This window comes from Anabrus simplex, chromosome X (assembly GCF_040414725.1).
Source record: "Anabrus simplex isolate iqAnaSimp1 chromosome X, ASM4041472v1, whole genome shotgun sequence".
In the NCBI taxonomy this organism is placed as follows: domain Eukaryota; kingdom Metazoa; phylum Arthropoda; class Insecta; order Orthoptera; family Tettigoniidae; genus Anabrus; species Anabrus simplex.
In genome coordinates this window covers 109,337,032-109,359,276 of record NC_090279.1, presented here as the reverse complement: position 1 = coordinate 109,359,276, position 22,245 = coordinate 109,337,032, and the positions used below count along the sequence as shown (strand labels likewise).

At 38.1% G+C, this 22,245-nt stretch overlaps 1 protein-coding gene across 1 annotated transcript in view; it reads left to right on the top strand.

Moving 5' to 3' along the window:
- LOC137503126 (uncharacterized) overlaps positions 1-12,301 on the top strand; it is a 35,199-nt gene extending 22,898 nt beyond the window's left edge. Inside the window, exon 3 of the mRNA XM_068230586.1 lies at positions 11,855-12,301. Within this exon, the coding sequence (XP_068086687.1) occupies positions 11,855-12,159 (305 nt within the window). The 3' untranslated portion in view covers positions 12,160-12,301. The remainder of the gene's footprint in view (positions 1-11,854) is intronic.
- Positions 12,302-22,245: the final 9,944 nt, after the last annotated feature.

Genomic DNA, 22,245 nt, shown 5'->3' with positions numbered 1-22,245 from the left:
CATAATAAAATATATTGGTTGCGAAGAATTGTATTCAAGTTGACAGTTCCCGGACTGTCACTTCGTCAGTCTCAAGAAACAAGTCTCTCGTAAAGCAAGACCTTATTTTAAGTTTATCTCCCCGTGCATGTCAAACGAATTGCTGCGATTTAGCAGCGGGCGACCCACAGAGAGGCCGTCGGACTAACCTTTCTGCCCGGAATCGTCTCAACATGAAAATACAAATTACATATTTCATTGTACATAACCTCTGATTGTGATTCACTCCTCTCATTTGAGGTTAAACAGTGCTCTCGGCAGTGTTTAAACATAACCGGTTGAACATCGGTTTTAGACAGTGTCTAAGTGATAAATAACATCTCTGCAATGCGGCAGCCATGCTTAGGCACTGTTTAACCGTAGACATCGTCTAAATACCGTTTCTGCAATCGGCCCATTAACGCGTACTGCCCTTAGGCAGATCTTCACACAGCCACTCTCCATGCAGTCCTGCCTGCAGTCGTCCTTTTAGTTCTTGTGTAATTTTCCGACACCGTCCACCATTTGTTACCCATTTACTGATCCTTCTAGAGCTTCCACCAGCAAACACTCTCTTCACAGCCAGTGCCCAAGCCAGTTCCTCCTCCTTGTATGGATGATCTGTAATAACTTCTCCTTTTCTCCAACTCTTTCCAATTCCTGGCCGTTCCATACCATTTTCACCCATTATACCCTTTCCATCCTTCTCCATAACCACATCTGAAATGCTTTCTAGTCTCTTTTCATCCATCTTCCTTAGCGTCCACAGTATTGTGTAGTTTGAGGAAGGATAGGTCACAGATGATCTACCCATTCTTATCTACTAAAGAGGGAAGACCCAGTGTGTTCTTGTGGTTCCGACTTCACCATGCCCCACATCCTAAAAGAGTGCGCCGATATTTCTGACCTAAGACAGAACCTTGGTCTGCAGGTGACACTCAAATGCATACCAGCCAATGATGTGGCTACCTCTGATCTTGTCATCCGCTTTATGTGTGAGAGTGGGTTAATCAAGGGTATGTAAATTTTAAGTGTTCTGTCACACAGGAAACTTACATTCCCTTTTATTTGTTAGTGACCTTTTGGCTCAATACAGTCATTTTTGTAATTCATTTCAAAATTCCTTCATTGAATAAATAAGTTATATTTTAAATTTCTTTTCCACTTAAATTGTTCAGAGAGGTTCATTACATAGTTGTACTTCCTCTTAAAACAAAAATCACCACCGCTCTCTGCTCCATATAGCACCACACACTAAACAAAGCATTTTGCCATCCTCTTCCTTAACTTTAGTCCAAGTGTCCACATAGAAGTCTCTTCCTTTTGTTGAAGGCTTATTTAGCGATGGCAATGTGAGTTTTTACATCCCTACTGCTCCTCATATGACCCATTATTATGCTTCCTAGACATTTGAAAGCTGACACATGTTCAATACCAACCAACTAACCGACCGACCAACCGCATTTAGGGTGGTCACCCAGGTGGCAGTTCCCTATCAGTTGTTTACCCAGCTTTTTCTTAAAATATTTTCAATGAACTTGGAAATTTATTGAACATTCCCCTTGATAATTTATTCCAATCCATTACTCCTCCGTCCTGTAAATGAATATTTGCCCCAATCTGTCCTCTTGAATACCAAACAAAAGAAGATACATCTGAAATGTGACAGATACCAGATAGATTATATAATGATAAAAGGTCGCCAAATCATGTAAGAGCTATCCAGGTGCATAAGTGGACATGGACCACAATCTGATATTAATGAAGAGCCAACTGCATTTAGGAAGAAGGGTTATAAAACAACCATATAAAAGATGGAATATTATTAGGGTAAAATGTGACGAGCAAGCTTTAAATGAGAAAAAAACAAATGGAAAAAATTGACCTCAAGAAGATGTCAGGAAGTAATGTACAGGCGAAATGGGGGGGGAAAGGAAATAACTTAAATGGCTGATGTGCATGCTTTGGAAGACTGGGAAAGGAAGTTTACAAAACTTGGTTCATTGGTGATATACTGGAGTTAATGGAAGAACGTAGGAAGTGCAAAGTGAGAGGAAACCAGGAAGAATATGCAAAACTATGGAACAAGATAAATAGAGAAGCAAGGAGAATAAGAGAAGAATGGTACAAAAAGAAGTGCAAAGACATAAATGAAAATATGATGAAAGGTAATACAGTTGTGTCCCAAAAACTCAGTACTCGATAACCCAGCAGTCCGGATAACTCGGCCACACCCAGACACTGAAGAGTTAAAAAATGGGGACATACGAGCAATGTTTTTACCACCCAATGACACAGCTTTACGCCAGCCAATGGACCATGGAGTTTTATTTTGTCTCAAGAGAAGATACAAGCACAAACGATGGTGGTCAACGTCTTATCCAGAACATAAAGAAAATTAACCTATTAGATGTTGTTGGATGGGTAGCGATGCCTGGAACAAGTTAGAGTCATTAAGACCAGTTTGTTCCTGGCAAAAACTACTTGATCATGAGGGAAATGAGTTCGTTGAACATGATAAAGCAGAAAATGTAAACTTACTCGACTCCTTAAAAGAGTTCCTGGACGTGCAGAAACTGATGGAAATGACGTCGAACAGTGGTTCCAGAATGATACCGAGCAAGACATTATATCCATTGCAGAAATTATTACTGCTGTCGTATTTAATGAGACGTTGACATTGAGGACTGCACTGTACAAGCTCCTAAAGCATCACATAGTGAGGGATTAAAGCCTGTCACCGAGCTTGATAGCTGCAGTCAGTATCCAGTATTTGGGAGATAGTGGGATCGAACCCCACTGTCGGGTGCCCTGAAAATGGTTTTCCATGGTTTCCCATTTTTACACCAGGCAAATGCCGGGGCTGTACCTTAATTAAGGCCACGGCCGCTTCCTTCCCAACTCCTTGCCCTTTCCCATTCCATCATCACCATAAGACCTATCCATGTCGGTGTGATGTAAAGCAACTTGGAAAAAAAAAATTTTAAGCTGTCAAAATCGACTTTCAGTATTATGAACAACAGGGTGCGTCGGTAATGGACTTACTGTTCCTTTGTCATCTTCGTGATGGAGCTACAAAACACAGAGTTCAGTGCAGAAGACAACAGGACATTATGCATTTCTTTGAAAAAGTAGCTGGTTTTTGCAAAGTCGGATAGTTAATTTTCCTTATAGACAGCTTAATGCCTTCATAAATTATTTTTCTGAGGTCTGTCTTATCAGGTACTGTACTTTGTGTATTCATTAATTTTCTGAGGTCTGTCAGATCAGGTACTGTACTCTGTGTATTCAATAATTTTCATTTTCATGCACTAAAGGCTTTATGCCTTCATAAATTATGTACTTTTCCTGTGTTTAAGGGTATTTGGGCAGTTTATTCTCTGTTGTATTCTCAAGCAAACAGTACATACAAGCACAGTACTGTATTTTGTGAGGAGACATTTGTACTTATTCTTTCTTAACCCCATTTCCTGATAACCTGGCATTTTCACAAACTCTGGCACCCTTTGGTCCATATTAGGCTGAGTTTTCAGGACTGCTGTAGGGAGAAAGCATACGCTGAGATACGAAAACATAAATCTAAAGACATTCTAAATAAAATCAACAACATTTGGCTCAAAAATGAAATAAAACTACTGTATAAAAAGAAATCTTTTTTTTTAATACCCAACTTTATCGCGAACATTTGATTATCGCGCAATCGTTATCACCTCTAGAATGGAATTCTTATCAACAACACATTTCATATAAAATACAGATTACTTTGAACAAAAAACAAGAAACCCTAAATCGCAAATTAACATATTTAAAAGAAGAAAAAGAAAAAGCAAAATCGCAAAATCGGAACAGTAGTATAAAAATATGCCCCTCCCCTTGGAACAATGTTCCTACTACAATCAATCTATCTGACATCACTTTTTCAGACAGAGAAACACAATTGTTCAACCAAGGCCTAAAACTTAATTGGCCCAACCCACACAAAGCAGAAGATATAATCACCACAATAGCCGAAGCTGAAGCAAACATAAATAAACAAATTCCAACAGACAAACAGAATGATGTAAAATACGAAATTAAAAAGAAATTGCCTGCTCTTGTAAAATAAATTTCTAACAAAAATAACTCTACCGTACAAAAACAGATCCTAGAACTAAGAAAAAAAGTTGACACTAATAACATCATAGTAACTAAAGCCGACAAAGGCAATACTATAGTCTTAATGAAAAAACAGGATTACATCCGTAAAACAGAGGAGTTCTTCTCTAATGAAACTTACTCAATAATCCCAACGGATCCCACTACAAAAACTCAACGTAACCTAAAAACACTTTTAAAAAACTCTCCATTTTTATTTAATGAACTTGAATACCAAAGTCTACCCACCGTCAGATCATCACCGAAAGTACATAAAAAGGACGTTCCCATTCGACCGATCATAAACAGCCAAAATAGCCCGACATATAAAACTCACAATTCCTCCAAAAATTTCTCAAAAAACATCTTAAATTCCATAACAAACACCCTAAAAATTCAATAGAATTATGTGAAACCCTTAAAAAATTCAACTTAAAACCTAATCACATAATGTACTCTTTCGACGTCACTAACATGTATTCAAACATTTCCGCTAAAAAAACTATAGAAATAATAAAAAACAATCTTTCCAAACACAGCAGTTTAAGCAAAATAGAAATAGAACAACTCCTAAAAGTACTAAACTTATACCTTACAAAACAACTATTTCACTTTCAACGATAAATTGTACAAACAAGAAGGCCTGGCCATGGGAGACCCTTTATCCGGAATCCTTTCTGAAATGTATATGGATAACCTCGAAAACAACAAAATAATAAAAAACATCAATGGATTAAATCTATGGCTACGCTATGTCGACGACACGCTAGTAATAATTGACAAAAATCTCAACAACAGTGAAAATATATTAACATATTTAAATAATCTAGATAAGAACATCAAATTCACTAAAGAGGATGAGGACCACAAATCTATTAATTTTCTCGACATCACAATAACAAGAACTTTCAATAAGTTTGATTTTCAAATTTACAGAAAGCCCTCATTCACACCTACAACTATTAAACAAAGTTCCCTACATCCACAATCACACAAACAGTCCTCTTTTTACAGTATGGTGTACAGAGCTCTAAAAATTCCCCTTTCAACCATCAATTAAAAAAAAAAGAAATAAATACAATAAAGGAAATAGCCTCTTTCAATGGATATAACCCCTCCATCACAGACAAATTAATTAATAAGGTTAAATTGAAACTATCCACAAACCTCTCCCCAATAAAAAATGAAAAATCAAAGTACGCAACCTTTACATACACCAACCCAATCATACATCAAATAACCAATACCTTAAAAAATCGAGAGATCAAAATAGCTTTCAAAACTCAAACCAAAAAATGTTCTTCAACCACAATACAATAAATTCTGAAAATAATAAATACTCAGGCTCCGGTATCTATAGATTAAAATGTAATGAGTGCCTCAGCTCATACATCAGACAAACAGGAAGAAGCTTCATAACTAGGTACTCCGAGCATTTCAATGCTCAGAAACATAATTAACACTCAACGATGAGCAATCACATGAAATAAACTGGGCACAATTTTACCACAGGACCTTCAAATTTTAAAAAGATTAAAAAAAAGGTAGACTCATGACCGAATTCGAGAATTTATATATATTTTTAGACCAAAAATTCAATGCTAACAACAATTTAAATGACCCAATAGACAATAGAAGCCCTTTATATGATCAAATGGTGGCATTGTTTAATAAAGTAAACCTTCAGGACAAAAATTTCTTCAATATTTTCAATACAGAATCAATAAACACTCCTTCCACGTCAACAAACATATCACACCCCCCTTCCCCTCCCAACTTACGTAGCTTACCTCCACAGGCCAATCTTAAGCCAATAAATGCTTCACACCCCTCTGCTTCCCCCACTATACACATCACGCTTCCGTGCGCCAATCACAAGCCTACAGCCCCGCCCCCTCCGCACAGACGACATGCGTACAACACAAGGAGTAAAAACGTTAGTGATTCACGCAACAAGTCAAACGGGCCAGCAACGCCATAGGTAAGCACCAACATCCTCTCTTCATCAAACACTTTAACAAAACCTTCCCAAGTTTTTTCTTTCATTCTCATCATATTAATACAATTTTTCTCTTCGTTTCAGAACCAACCAATCAACAACATTATTTCAACAGCCCCATTAAACTCCCAAAAATTTCCAATATCAACATTTTGAAAATATATTGTCAATCTGTTAAGAAAACAACAGCCAAATCTTACCAACGTAGAGAATAACAGCTCATCATCATCTCTACAAACTTACTCAGATGAATCAAAATTAATTCAAGCCAACTATAAACTACTTGTCAGTACAATCTCGCTGAACCCATGAACTGTTGACCATTAAACATTACGGGCAAATATACGCTGGCGTCAATAATAATTGCCCAACATTTGGAATGTTTTTCCTTTACATTTTACATTTTATATTCGTTAATGTAATCTTTTTCATATGTGTATATTAACATGTTATTTTACCGATACTTCAAACTCTGACTACGGCTTTAAGCCATCAACTGTCACTTATGATACCTCCATTTTTAAGTGTACCATCTAAGAACCTACTATTTTAATATCATTTGAATGTACTGTATATCTTCAATGAAATGATTTTATATGCTTTCCACTATGTATTTAAAACCTAATATTGACTATGGCTTCAAGCCATCATCCGTACTACTGTACCATCTAATTTCGTCCTATTCATCAAGTGTACTACACATTGTTCATCATTATATTAGATTCTTAGTTGTTTTATGAACATTTTTATAATAGCTGTAGAATGTTTGAAATGTTGTCTGACAAAGTAATAAGGTTTTAATTAGTGACTGAAGATGCCTCTCAGTAAGAGGCAAAACATGTCTCACATTTGAAAAATGTTTTGACTTAAATGTTAACATCTTATATTGTATTGAATAGGTGGAAATAAATTTTAAATATTTTCCTATATATTTTACCATTCACACGGTCGATCAGGACGCGAAGACACATGTTCTGAGCAAACTGTATAAACAGCAGCTGATGCTGCTTGCTTGTTGTTTTAAGGGGCCTAACATCGAAGGTCATCGGCCCAACAGCAGCTGAAATATGCTTACATTTCTTGGGAACAATTATTATTCTCCTTCATGAAATAATGATTGTTACCAAGGCCTTTCTTAGAAAACGTGTTTATTTTAAAAATTAATTAAAATTTAAATTTAAAATTACACGCCTCCCTAGCAGCATTAATCTACATTAACATTATATCGTATTAGAAATAGACCAAGGATATTTTTCTGAAGACAGCATTGTTGAATGTGTATATGAACATTAATCTTGTTATCACCACTACTAATACATAAATGACTACATAGCCTCTATCATGAAATGGTAGGATATCTAGGGAACCAATGTTTCTTTCTGATCACATTTGCAGTTATTGCTCTGTAGCTATTTCCTGCAAACTGTTTTAATTGTTGTTAAATTATTACATGCCCACTTTCTGCAAGTTTGGAATAATTGGCCAATTGTTGTTGCATAAAACACTCTGAAACCCCACTGTTATTATTTAGTCGGTTATGGCAGTACCCGGTGAGACGACAACGGATATGTGCGCGGTGAAACGCATTAACTTACAATGTTCGCCACTCGCAGCGCAGCAGTCCATTTCTCCCATCAGCGTACGGAGCCTATAGATGTATGTACTGAGTGCGCATGCTCTGAATGATGACCAAAGTACTGCAGTGTACTTACTTAACAGGCAGGGACCCTCTTAGAGTCAGCCTTGCCCAGGGAGTGGCACCCATGCCTATGTGAGTCCCAGAGCACATTGACCCTGTGTGTAACATCTGGTAAAGGATCCCAGCTCAGGGTAAAGGGTGAAGACCTCAACAGCAGGAAAGGCGGAGAATATGATTCGGTATGGTGGAGCTGGCGGAGGAGGCAACCCATTCCTCTGGGGGTAGTACAGATGGAACCCACTGCCTTGTGGAATGAGGAGAAATCCTCAAAGGCTAAGGGAGTAAACTCCAAAAGAAAATCCTCAATTATGTTAGGCCTAGTAAGGCAGTAAAAGAGCTTACTTGTAGTTGCTTTCAAAACACATAAGAGCCTCGGAATGCATTTAACAACTAAATAAGGTGCCAGCATGAGCAGACTCATGTCAGGGATGATGGTTTATGGCCTGATGATAGACAGTATTTTGCAAAAATGCAAAAATTCCGGAGGAGACTAACTCCGATTGGGACCATCAACTTACTCAGTCTCACAGGAAAATGTGAAGAACTAGTGGACCTCATGCAAAGGAGAATATTAATGATAATGGGGCTGAGTGAAACCAAATAGAGAGGGAAAGAAATGAAGAAATTAAAAAAACAGTATACACTGTATTGGCATGGAAATGACAGAGAGATGAGAAATGGTGTTGGTTTGATCATGAGTAAAGAGTCGCTGTAGTATGTTAGCAACAGAATAATAAAGGTGAAAGGAAAACTAACTTTGGTACAGGTGTATGCTGTCAAGAGGATAAGAACCAGTTTCTTGATGATTTGGAAAAAGTTATTAGTAAAGAGAGAGTAATCATTATGGGAGATCTGAATGCATAGATTGGGACAGATAGAACAGGATATGAGGATGTAATGGGACCTCATGGATATAGTGGAAGAAATATAGAAGGTGAACATTCTGTATGAGGAATGGGTTGGTGGTGAAAAACAATTGGTTCATGAAGAGACAGAGCCATAAGATAACACAATACAGTTGGGATTGACTACGAAAGACTGTAATTAATTGGGGAAGGTTGATCATCATGGTTTGAGACCAAGAGTGGAGTTCAGCAAGGAAGTGCACTGTCCTAACCACTGTTCATCACTGATATGGATGATATAATGAAGAATGTCAAGGAAAAGTTAAGTGAACTGAATGCAGTGGCCTTTGCTGATGATATCTTGATTTGGGGTGAAACAGACGAGGAAGTACAGGCCAGACTTAACGTGTGGAAATCCCAGTTCCAGGAATATAACCTCAACATCAGCAAGACCAAGACACAGTGGTAATGGCTGTCAACAGAGATGGGCGTCCAGCAAGTGTAAAACTAGGAGACTACCAGCTAGAGTGTGCGGATAATTTTCCTTACCTTGGAAGTGTAATCTCGAGTGATAATTTGGTCAGAAAGGAAATTACAAACAGAGAGCAAAAGGGATCAGAATTCTACGATCAAGAACACTTTTATGGGTTGACATGATTCCAAAACCGGCCAAACTGATGATGTTTAACAGTTTCATACCAATATTAACTTATGGTGTTGAAGCGTGCACCCTCACAAATAGAGATTCATCAAGACTGCAAGCATCAGAGACAAAATTTCTTAGATCTACCATCCAGAAGACTAAAATGGACAGGTTAAGAAATGAGGTGGTGAGGAAAGAAGCTGGAATAAAGACATCCCTACTAGACCAAATCGGCACGTCCAGATTACGGTGGTATGGGCATGTGGTGAGGATGGAGCCTACAAGAACAGCTAGAATAAATTTGGAAAGATAAGTGGAGGGGAAAAGACCTGCACGAAGACCTAAAACCTGATGGATGGACATGATCAAGGTTGATCTAGTTACCAGAGGATGGACATTGGATGATGTTCTCCATGACAAGTTGTATATGAGATGCTTGTTGTTTAAAGGGGCCTGCCTAACATCTAGGTCATCGGCCCCTAGTTGTATATGGATAGGAAGAAGTGGAAGAGGCTCTTTAACAGTACCCACAAAACTGGAACTCTGCAATGATAATGATGACTTTAAAAAAAGCATGCTTCGTATATTATTTTTATTTTTTTTGCGAGTAGTCTGCAGGGCCCCTTGAAGGCCTAGGCCTGCCTGCTTTGCCCTAACATTACACCACTGGTCTGTAGCGTCACTTTTAAGTATTCAAAATGCAAACAGATGCATGAGGTGGTTCTTTATAATAAATGGACCCACTGTCCCCACCAACAAATACAAAACATGCACCTCATTTTTTTTTTTTTTTTTTTTTTTTTTTACATAGTTTCCCAAATCTGACATGGATTTTTGTCATCAAATTGGCAATTTTTTGATGCTGTCATCAAAGAAAGAAAGAAAGAGAACATGGGTGGAGCCATTTGCACACAGTAGCTGCAATTGGGAGTTAGAAGTGGGGGGCACAAAAATATATAAAAAACAAAAAAAGTACTGGAGGTCTGGGAAGTATAGTGGGGGATAGAAAACAAAACTGAAACAAAATAGCTACAAAATGGTAAGTTTTTATGCTCTCTGAGTAAATTTTGACAGAGAAGTAAAAGTTAACAGTCTACCAACTTAACTGCAGTGATAATATTTCTGGGGGGATTTCAGTTCTACTCTATACAATAAAATTTTCACCAAAGGAACAATTACACATGAGTGCAACTAAGATTTTGTGCCATTAGGCCCACATACCAATCGTGCTTCTGCATGCTTTTACACTAGTCTGTACTACTTGCTGTAAAAGCAAAGCAAAGTCATCTCCATAAAGGCCATGAAGGCCCTTCGAGTGGTGAAAAGTAAAGGCTTCCCCTATCCATAATCTTGGCTCTTGGTGGGGTGAAGTACTCGTTTTTGGTGTAGGCTGAGTGAACCTCAGGGCCATGTGCACATCCAAAAGTGGAAATCTCGCTTCTTAAATTTTTTGGCTTCCTGATGGGGAATCAAAGCCACGTCCTACCGGGTGAAACGAGCATGCCTTTTCCGCCTCAGTTACAATGGCGCTGAAAAATCGGTCAGCTGGATCGGATGACATTTTGTGCATATTTCTGCTAAGTATTTTTTTTAAATATTTAAAGAAATTAAAGGAAAGAATTAGGTAATAGACCACAGGGTTTTAAAAATTCCTTTTCAAAAAATAATTCCTAGATTTTTCTCCACAAAGTGTGGGGGTAACATCCCCCCCCCCACCCCAAATCACTGCTACTGCTTGCACACGTACTCCTCTACTGCGGCATCATCATGAAATCAGATTCCTCCCGGTTCTTCTTTCAGTGGTCTAAATCATATCCTTCGTCCTTGTAGAGATTCAGATGACTCTGACAAAGTTCCTGGCGCAAATTTTTTGTTCCTGAGCGAGGAGAGGAGGAACCCACCTGACAAAATAAATTTCCAACGGTTTTGTTCACTTTCATGATGGCTTGAACACTTCCAAAGCTTATTCCTATGAATAAAGCAAATTCAGAAACTTTTGTGTGCTGATCTAAGTCAATAAATTCATGTACAGTACGAATGTTGTTTGCAGAGATGCAAATGGTCGAGCTCATTTTCCTCTATCCGTCTTACCAAAAATTGTTTGTGACATTCATACACCTTGGTCTTTGAAAGAGTTGCTTCCCCAAACTGTGCATACAGGCATAGAGCCTTCTCAAAAGTTTTGAAGCTTTGGTGCCTTCTTTCATCAGAAACTTGATGATGCGCCGCACGATAGACGTGTGTACCTCCTTCTCGCTAATGGGGTACTGAAGCAAGCAGTCGCTTTGTGGTGTGTGATGCATCAAGACCCTACTCCAGACGTCCCCACTAGCATCCTCTCAAGGCCCCTCCCATTTCCGTTCACTACCAGAGCCGTTAGTTCTGAATTCCGGTTTATATTTGATGCAACAGCATACTTTAGTTGCAGGCCTCTCAGACGCATGCTTCATCTTTCTAGGATTAATATATATTGTTTGTTTCTGAAGGTTACCAAGTTCTTTTCTTATTTGTTTAAGCTGTGGCAGTCCGTGGGTGCGGGCTTCCTGGAGAACTTCCAGTACCTCCAGGTTCTGAACCGGTGGAAAATGCAGAATTCTCCTGCGATAATGATGACTGCAATGAGAAAGATAGGTTCCTTCGAGTACGTGCAGGAACAAATGGTGGAATGCCTGGTGGTGCAATGCCTGGTGATGCAATGCCTGGTGGTGCTCCTGGTGGTGGTGCTGATAACAGCACTAAACCTTCTATGGCCTCCCTGACGAATAAACCTTTCATTCTTCTTTGCTATCTTTCTCCAGTGTTTATCAAATCTTTCAACTAAAATGTCAAGAAATCCAGGATACTCATACAATCAAATGTTTTGTTTTTCAAGCTCTTACTTTAAATTAATTATTTTACTTTCCTCTAATTAATACAAAATAGTTGTAATGAAGAGATTTCATGTCAAATAAAAGTTATACAACTCTAGATGAAATGTGTTTTCAATTTTTGTGATTTATTTACATCCAGTGGGTGGATGCCAAAAGTGTCGTTTAATTACAGCCATTTTATACTGGTTGTTCAAATGGTTCCAGTGTACGGGACCTACACCAGGACTATCTGTTACAAGAACCGAAAAAGATCCAAAAGAAAGCAGCACAATTTGTTCTCGGTGATTTCTGACAAAGGAGTGTTGTTGTTTGTCCAAACCTTGTCCCAGTTTTTTTATAACTGGATGCCCTTCCTGACGCCAACCTCATTAGAGGAGTTGAGATGAAATGAATGACATGATATATGATAGTAGGAAGGGAGAGGGTGAAACCTGCTGCTGGCACATAGCCTACTCCTGTCGAATAGCACCAAGGGATCTGTTCAAGGCTTAATGTCCCCATCCGATGGACGAATCACCATTGACACCGTCATATGCCCTCACTCCATACGAGCACTGCGGAGAGGTTTGGAATTTAATCCAGGCTTTTGGCACGCAATTTAGTCATTTGGAGACAATTCTGGCGATATTTAATTTATCACTTGATAAAAATAGGATCCATACATTTGCTAAGTAATGACATCTAAGAGCATGACTGATTCACATATGTGGAGCATGAGTTCTCACATACTTCCTGTGAGGGAATAGAGGTGTGTAATTTTTAGCCTTGTAACCTCCTATAGCAACAGTCGGGTTTTGAGACGATACCATAGTACTCCTGTATTTCGCAAGACACGCAGAATAAGCAGTTTTGACCAATTGTATTTCATGATTGTTCCTGATTTTTGGTTTTGTAAATTTGGCAGGTATGTTTTATGCACAGAATCAAATTCTGCCATTTCAAATGTTCTAGCACTTAAGGTTCTTGAATTATTTTTAGCTTTTTTTTTTTTTTTAATTTTTAATTTGAAGTCTTTTGCTCTCCTCTGTTATTTTATTGTACATGTTTTAGTACTGGGCGAGTTGGCCGCGTGGTTAGGGGCGCACAGCTGTGAGCTTGCAACTGGGAGATAGTGTGTTCAAACCCCACTGTCGGTAACCCTGAAGATGATTTTCCATGGTTTCCCATTTTCACACGGGGCAAATGCTGGGGCTGTACCTAAATTAACGCCACGGCAGCTTTCGTCTCACTCTTAGGCCTTACCTATCCCATCATCGCCTAAGACCTATGTGTGTCGGTGCGACATAAATTTTTAAAAAATTGTGTGTTTTATTTGTATTTTTGTTCTTCTGTTTCCTACTCTTTGTATAAAATACAGGAGTAATATAGTAGTAGAATTTCTAAAAGTGATCCCTATGTGGGAGGAGTGGAAGGATTTTTAAAATTTTCCTCACTAGATGGCAGGGTGTTCTCCATACAAGGCTTCATGGTCTAGCACAGGGGTTTCCAGTTTGTAAGTGCTCGAGGGACACATTGAAATCCTTAGGCACGATCGCAGCCACATTTTAATAATAGGCCAGTTTTTGTAAAATTCTGCGAAGAGAACAGATGTGTTGTTTTTGTTGTTTGAGTCATCAGTCCATAGACTGGTTTGATGCAGCTCTCCATTCCACTCTATCCTGTGCTAACCTTTTCATTTCTACGTAACTATTGCATCCTACATCTGCTCTAATCTGCTTGTCATATTCATACCTTGGTCTACCCCTACCGTTCTTACCACCTACACTTCCTTCAAAAACCAACTGAACAAGTCCTGGGTGTCTTAAGATGTGTCCTATCATTCTATCTCTTCTTTTCGTCAAATTTAGCCAAATCGATCTCCTCTCACCAATTCGATTCAGTATCTCTTCATTCGTGATTCGATCTATCCATCTCACCTTCAGCATTCTTCTGTAACACCACATTTCAAAAGCTTCTATTCTCTTTCTTTCTGAGCTAGTTATCGTCCATGTTTCATTTCCATACAATGCCACGCTCCACACGAAAGTCTTCAAAAACATCTTTCTAATTCCGATATCAATGTTTGAAGTGAGCAAATTTCTTTTCTTAAGAAAGCTCTTCCTTGCTTGTGCTAGTCTGCATTTTATGTCCTCCTTACTTCTGCCATCGTTAGTTATTTTACTACCCAAGTAACAATATTCATCTACTTCCTTTAAGACTTCATTTCCTAATCTAATATTTCCTACCTCACCTGCCTTCGTTCGACTGCACTCCATTACTTTTGTTTTGGACTTATTTATTTTCATCTTGTACTCCTTACCCAAGACTTCATCCATACCATTCAGCAACTTCGAGATCTTCTGCAGTCTCAGATAAAATAACAATATCATCGGCAAATCTCAAGGTTTTGATTTCCTCTCCTTGGACTGTGATTCCATTTCCAAATTTCTCTTTGATTTCCTTTACTGCCTGTTCTATGTAAACATTGAAAAGGAGAGGGGACAAACTGCAGCCTTGCCTCACTCCTTTCTGGATTGCTGCTTCTTTTTCAAAGCCCTCGATTCTTATCACTGCAGACTGATTTTTATACAGATTGTAGATAATTCTTCGTTCTCGGTATCTGATCCCTATCATCTTCAGAATCATAAATAGCTTGGTCCAATCAACATTATCGAATGCCTTTTCTAGATCTACAAATGCCATGTACGTGGGCTTGTCCTTCTTGATTCGATCCTCTAAGATCAGACGTAAAGTCAGTATTGCTTCACGTGTGCCTACATTTCTTCTGAAGCCAAATTGATCTTCTCCCAACTCAGCTTCTACTTGTTTTTCCATTCTTCAGTAAATAATACGTGTTAAAATTTTGCAGGCATGAGATACTAAACTAATGGTGCGGTAGTTTTCACACCTGTCAGCACCGGCTTTCTTGGGAATAGGTATAACAACATTCTTCCGAAAATCGGATGGGACTTCTCCTGTCTCATACATCTTGCACACTAAATGAAATAACCTTGCCATGCTGGTTTCTCCTAAGGCAGTCAGTAATTCAGAGGGAATGTCATCAATTCCAGGTCCCTTGTTCCTATTGAGGTCACTCACAGCTCTGTCAAACTCTGACCTCAAAATTGGGTCTCCCATTTCATCAGCATCAACAGCCTCTTCATGTTCCATAACCAAATTATTTACATCTTTACCTTGATACAACTGTTGGATATGCTCCTGCCATCTTTCTGCTTTGTCTTCTTTCCCTAGAAGTGGCTTTCCATCTGAGCTCTTAATATTCATACAACTAGATTTCCTTTCTCCAAAGGTTTCCTTGATATTCCTGTATGCAGCATCTACCTTTCCCAGGACCATACAGCCTTCGACATCCTTGCACTTCTCCTTCAGCCATTCTTCCTTAGCTACCTTGCACTTTCTATCCACTTGATTCTTTAATCGCCTGTATTCTTTTCTGCCCTGTTCATTTCTAGCATTCTTGTATTTTCGTTGTTCATCAATCAGGTCTAGTATCTCCCGAGTTATCCACTGATTCTTAGTTGATCTTTTCTTCCTTCCTAACATTTCTTCAGCAGCCCTACTGACTTCATTCTTCATGACTCCCCACTCTTCCTCTATAGTGTTTCCTTCAGCCTTTTCATTTAGTCCTTGTGCAACATGTTCCTTGAAACAATCCCTCACACTCTTTTCTTTCAATTTGTCTAGATCCCATCTTTTTGCATTCTTTCCTTTCTTCAATTTCTTCAACTTCAGATGGCATTTCATGACCAACAAGTTATGGTCAGATGTACCTGTATGAATGTGCATAGTTCAATTGAAATGAAGGTTTAATATTTTTAATTGCTTGAAACACTTTTCTTTTTTTCAATTGCACACATGAGTGAAATTAATAAACACAATTATACTCAGGACAATCATATTTGGAAGATGTGCACCCACCAATGTCAGGTCATTTGAATTAATATTTGACAAATGACAAAAAGTAAAAAGAAAAACCTAAAAGATAAACTGAAATTAATAATGTAGTGAAAACAAAACTTAAAGAAGGAAAATTCAGTGGGAGTAGTGTAAAAGGAACAATGATATACAGTTGTGTCTATAATCCCAGCAATGTACTTCCAGGAGTACTTCCCTGAAAATGTCTTCAAGTGTGAAGCATTGTGTATCAGCCAGTACTATCAATGAGAGACAAATGAAGAATTGAAACAACTTCTTACACCAATGGCAATTAAAGTATTTCTTGGTATTCATTGCATGCTACGTTGCATAAAATGTCCACAGTGAGGTTTGCATAGAGTTCAAGAATTGGTAAGGATCCCACAGCTATTTTTATAATGGTTAAGACCTAGCACTGGCATTTGTGAGGGCTCATTATCTGCTGAAGTTTGAATTTTTAATTTTAAAAAATAAAAAATAATCTATTTGGCCCAATCAAATACTTAAAGGCACCCGGAAGGGGTGAAATCGAAAAAATTTTATTTTTTATTTTTTTGCAGTTTTATATACCTGTGACTTTCTTCCTTCGAATACTTTTTGTTTCAGACCTCTGTGACGTTTGAAAGGGTGTTAATTTTTAAATTACCTGGAGTGCTGCAGATGTCGGGCATGACATGTCCTCGAACTGATGTGACATAACATTACTTTCCATTTGTAAGCGGTGACAAAGACTTTGTTGAAGGTGTTTATGTTTCAGAACGTGATCATTTTCTGCGAGAGGATATCTCTGCTGCAGGAAAGTGCAACTTTCAATTGTTGGCCAACCTGGATGGCAGAATGATTGAGAACATAACTGCATGTGTTTATTGTTTGTTTTGGCAGCTTTTTTACAACAGTATTCAGCTGGGTTTTTTTTTCGTTTAGTTTTATACATTGAACAAGATGCGTAGACATAGTAATAGGATTTTCAAGATGCGTAAGAATGTGGGAAAGAGGAAAATCACTGTTGTTATTCCGAACGTTACGAGTGAGTGTGCAAATGTGTGTTCCCCAATTGACTACAAAAGAGATGCTGAATGAACAACCACAGCACGGTTTGTTTCCAAAAGGGGAGGACACGTGGTGCAAATACCATAAAATGAAGGAAACTGCAGCCACGACCACAAGCACAATCTCCCATATGCAGTCGCGGAAACCATAAGGCCAGTCTTCAGAGACTTATCCTATGAAAATCTTCTCTGGAAATGCCTTCTCGGTAAAACCCAAAAACCCTAACGAATGCTTAAATCGTTTGATCTGGACTCGGATACCCAAGAGAGTATTTGTGAGTATAAAAACACTCCACTTTGGTGTTTATGATGCCGTGGCAATATACAATGGGGGGCAATATCTCGAAGAGCGAAGTTCTACAAAGACTTCGTATAACGGTACCTCTAGGGCACAACACTGAAACGAATGTCAATTATAGATAAGGAAAGAAAAAGGAAAGCAGATGCAGCAGAAAGGGATCTGGTGAAGCTTGGAAGACAGAAGAAACGAAGTGTAAATAGAAGATTACAAGTTGAGATGGAAGAGAACCCAGATGAGCCTCTGTACGAATGTGGAATGCATAAGGAACTTTGAGGCTCGTTTCCTGAAAAGTAGTTTTTTGTGTATCTAAGGAACATTTATTCGGATACCACTGAACATACATTAACCAAACTTGTAGGTGGTATGTAACTAACCAAAGGTCTCCTTTTAAAATATAAAATTTTGATGTTCACTTAAAAATGTATATTTTCAAAAAAAAACAGAAGATATTAAAAAAATTATGTCGTCTATCTACGTGCGAGGGTCTAATAAATATGTATACAAAAAAAGAATTTCCTTGGTTCATAACTTCATGAGAAAATGTTCCTTAAAAACGCCCATTTTAACATGGCAGTCATAGCCCCTTCCGGGTGCCCTTAAAAACAGGAAATAATATTAAAGAATGAATTAGTTCTGACTTGGGTATATAAATTAACATATTTTTGAATGAGCTATGAAATATTTTTTGTAAATTTTCTTCACATTTCTTAAAATATTTTTTGAAGCCCTTCCTTGGAAACCGCTCACTTAGCACACGTTGAAAGACACATGATGCAGTTGTTAGATATCATTTCTTCTTCTTGTACTATTTTGGTGTGCCTTCTTCCTTAATGGGTGTTTAATCTGGGTTTCTTTGATATCCATTATGCATTGGAAAGTATACATTGAGGGAAGAGTCATTATTCTCAGTTCTTGGAAAATGGCCCTACCTGATTGGTTGCCTTAGATTCTCTGTATGCACCTGATTTCTTTCTTTTGCCATATAAAAACACCCTGAGATCCCATGGAATTCCCCCACATTATTGTTGGCTATGATCGCTAAGGCGTTGAAATCTAAACTGTCTGACGCTGTGGCTAGCCGGTTCGAGTCCCATTTGTCAAAAAGAAATTCACTATCAGAATGTTGGCCACCAGGGGAGGTGGTTGCAAGTGACTAATCTCATGTTTTAATCTGTATTGAAATCTGTTATTTGCAATAACAAAGTTTTTATTGTAATCCACCTGTTCAATACATTATAATGTTGTCACATTTAAAATATCATCATTAATAGACAAGTTATTTGTGGGACATGTTTCGCTCCCTTTCAGAGCATCATCAGCCAAATCTGAATCTCGAAGAATGGTTATATTCATAAACAATGAATCAAGAACTATTGAAAACATTTTTTCACAAACTTATACTCCATTAGAATATCTTAAAATACATAATCTTTGGGGACATGTTAGATCACAAGATGGCGTCAGCGAAGGATGTAAGTGAAGATAGCTCCCGGTTCTCTTGCGAAATAATCGGGAATAAATGTGGTGTAAACAAGAAGCGAGTGAAGAATGGTATCCAGTGTGAAAAGTGTTTAATTTGGTACCATTTTGAGTGTATATATAGTGCTGGTTTTGCTAAAAATGAAGATACTTGGACTTGTGTTAGCTGTGGCGAGAGCAATTTGAATAGCGGTAGCAAACCTAGGCCTACATTGGTCAACGAATCGCTGGCGTCTCATTCCTTGGAGGATGGAAGTAATGATAATGTACTTGTAATTCTCTCTTTATTGCAACAGGATTTACAAGCATTAAAAGCGGAGAATGAGATTTTAAAGGAAAAGGTACGTTTACTGGAATCGAAAGTACCGGTACCAGTAAACACTCAGAACACAGGTGGCTCCGAGAATTCTAGCGCGTGGTGTCAAGTTGCTTCAGATTCTAGGAGGAAAAGTGTACAGTTTAATAAGGACAACTTTGTAATTGACACCAAAAATAGATTTTCAGCCCTGAGGGAAGTAAGCGATACGCAAGGTATCCGTATAGGAAGCAGTCAAACGTATAGCGCAAAATCCGTTACGAGAAGCGGCAAAGTTAGGCCTAAAATCCCACACAGTGCACCGGCGAAAGTGATATTTGGTGATAGCCAGGCGAGGGGAATTGCGGAGAAAATGGTCAATGAAGATATTGCAGCATCGGCAGTCATCTATCCTGGGGCCCCAATGAAGAAGGTATTGGAAAACACGGAGCAGGCGGCAAGAAATCTCGGAAGTCGTGATGCAGTAGTGATCATCGGCGGGACGAACAACATAGCTCACAACAACGCTAAGAATGTTATTTCTGAACTTAAATGTACACTAGGTAAGCTGACTCACACTAACATCTTTGTAGTGAACGTGCCCCACAGGCATGATTTGATTAGAGACTCGTGTGTGAACATTGAAGTGGACAAAGTTAATACAGATATGGTTAAAATTTGTAAACATTTTCGTAATACACAGGTAATTGATAGCAGCAGTTTCGAGAGAGACTGTTACACAAAGCATGGCCTTCATCTAAACAATTCAGGTAAACAAAAGATAGCAAATATTGTTCTAGATTTTATTAATCATAAGATATGTACTGTAAAAAAGGCAACTCCCTTGAGTTATAATACTGACCAGGAAAATTAGTAGAAAGAGCCAGCTGTACTTCAAGCTGGCTCAGCCAACTAGAAAATGAAACTCAGGAAATAAGGAATTTCAAGTTACCCAATTGCAACAGTCAATTTTTAGGGAGGAAGGGGGTCTGAGATTGCTCTTGGTAAACTGTCAGAGTGTAGTAAATAAACAATTAAAATCAGTACATTGATGGAATCTTATGAGACTGATGTGGTGATAGGAGTGGAATCGTGGTTGAGAGAAGGGGTGGGTAGTAGAGAAGTATTTCCAGAAGGGTACACAGTCTATCGTAGAGACCGAGGAGATGAAAAGGGAGGGGGGTGTTTATTCTGGTGAAGGAAACATATTGTTCACATGAATGGTTTACCGATGAAAGGGATGAAATATTAGGGATAAAATTAATTTGTGATAATATGAAGGAGGTGGGAATTATAGGAATATACAGGCCTGGAAGAGAGGAAAGAGACATGGAAATATTTGAGAAAATAATAGATTATACTCATAAAAACAATAATAATGATGTGGTAATAATTGGGGGAGATCTAAACTTGCCTGAGGTTGAATGGAATGGAGCTGCAAGTGAAGCCCATGAACAGAAACTGGCAAATAAGTTAATTTGGGAGGGAGGATTTACACAAGTAGTACAAGAACCGACTCGTCTCAATAACTTACTAGATATATTCTTGGTTAAACCATGGGAAATTGTTGATAAAACTGAGGTAATTGAAGGAATAGGTGACCATAAGGCTGTAATAATGAATGTAGGACTGGTACCAAAAAGGCTTAATAAGAGGGTCACACAAGGCAAGAAATTGTACAGAAAAACTAAAGTTGATGAATTTGGGACTTACCTTAAATCACAATTCAGTTGTTGGATAAGTGAAGGGAGTAATGTGGATACACTTTGGGCTAAATTCAAAGGAATCGTTTGGGAAGGAGAGAAGAGATTTGTACCTGTTAAGAAGGGTAAAATGACCTCAGACCCTGTTTATTATACAAGGGAAATAAGAAAATTAAAAAGAAAATGAAGAATAGTAAACAGGAAAATCAAAGAAGGTAGGGAGAGTAGAGAAAGTAGAAAACAGCTAATGAGGGAACTGAATAGAGTGAAAAAGGAAGCAAAAGAGAATTATATGAATGGCATTCTTCAAGAGCGTAATGACCACAAAGGGAAATGGAAAAAGCTGTATTCATATATCAGGAATCAAAAAGGAAAAGGAATCCAAATTCCTACAATGGTGGGAGAAGGGGGTGAACACTATTTAACAGATACTGAGAAAGCAAACCTCTTTAGTAGGGAATTTAGAGATTCAGTAGATGATTATCAGGAGTTGGAAACCGAAACAGAAGTTACAGAGGGACAGACACAGAGGGAAACAAGAAGCTTCTCATTCACAAATGAAGATATTTTCAGAGAAATCCAACTGCTTCAGCAAGGAAAAGCAGCAGGAAGTGATCAAATTACTGGGGAGGTGATAAAGACAATGGGGTGGTACATAGTGCCTTATTTAAGATTTCTCTTTGACTATGTCATAAATAATAGTGTAATACCAAAGGAATGGAAGGAATCTATAATAATACCAATTTATAAAGGAAAGGGTGATAAAAGGAAACCAGAGAACTACAGACCAATCAGCCTGACCAGTATAGTTTGTAAAATACTGGAGAGTTTAATATCAAAGTACATCACAGGGATATGTGATGATAAAAATTGGTTCATGAGGAGCCAGTATGGATTTAGAAAGAAATTTTCTTGTGAGGCACAACTGGTGGGATTTCAGCAGGACATATCAGATCAGTTAGATTCAGGAGGCCAGTTAGATTGCATAGCCATAGATCTTTCCAAAGCCTTTGATAGAGTGGAACATGGAATATTATTAAAGAAATTGGAGGGAATAGGATTGGACGTAAGGGTTACACGTTGGGTAAAAACATTTCTAAATTTAAGGGTTCAGAAAGTCAAAGTAGGAATTAACGTATCGCAGGAAGAGATAGTTTGGAAGGGAATTGCACAGGGTAGTATAATCGGTCCGTTACTTTTCTTAATATACGTAAATGATTTAGGGAACAATATAACATCAAAAATAAGATCGTATGCAGATGACATAATTGTTTATAGGGAAATAAACAACATTG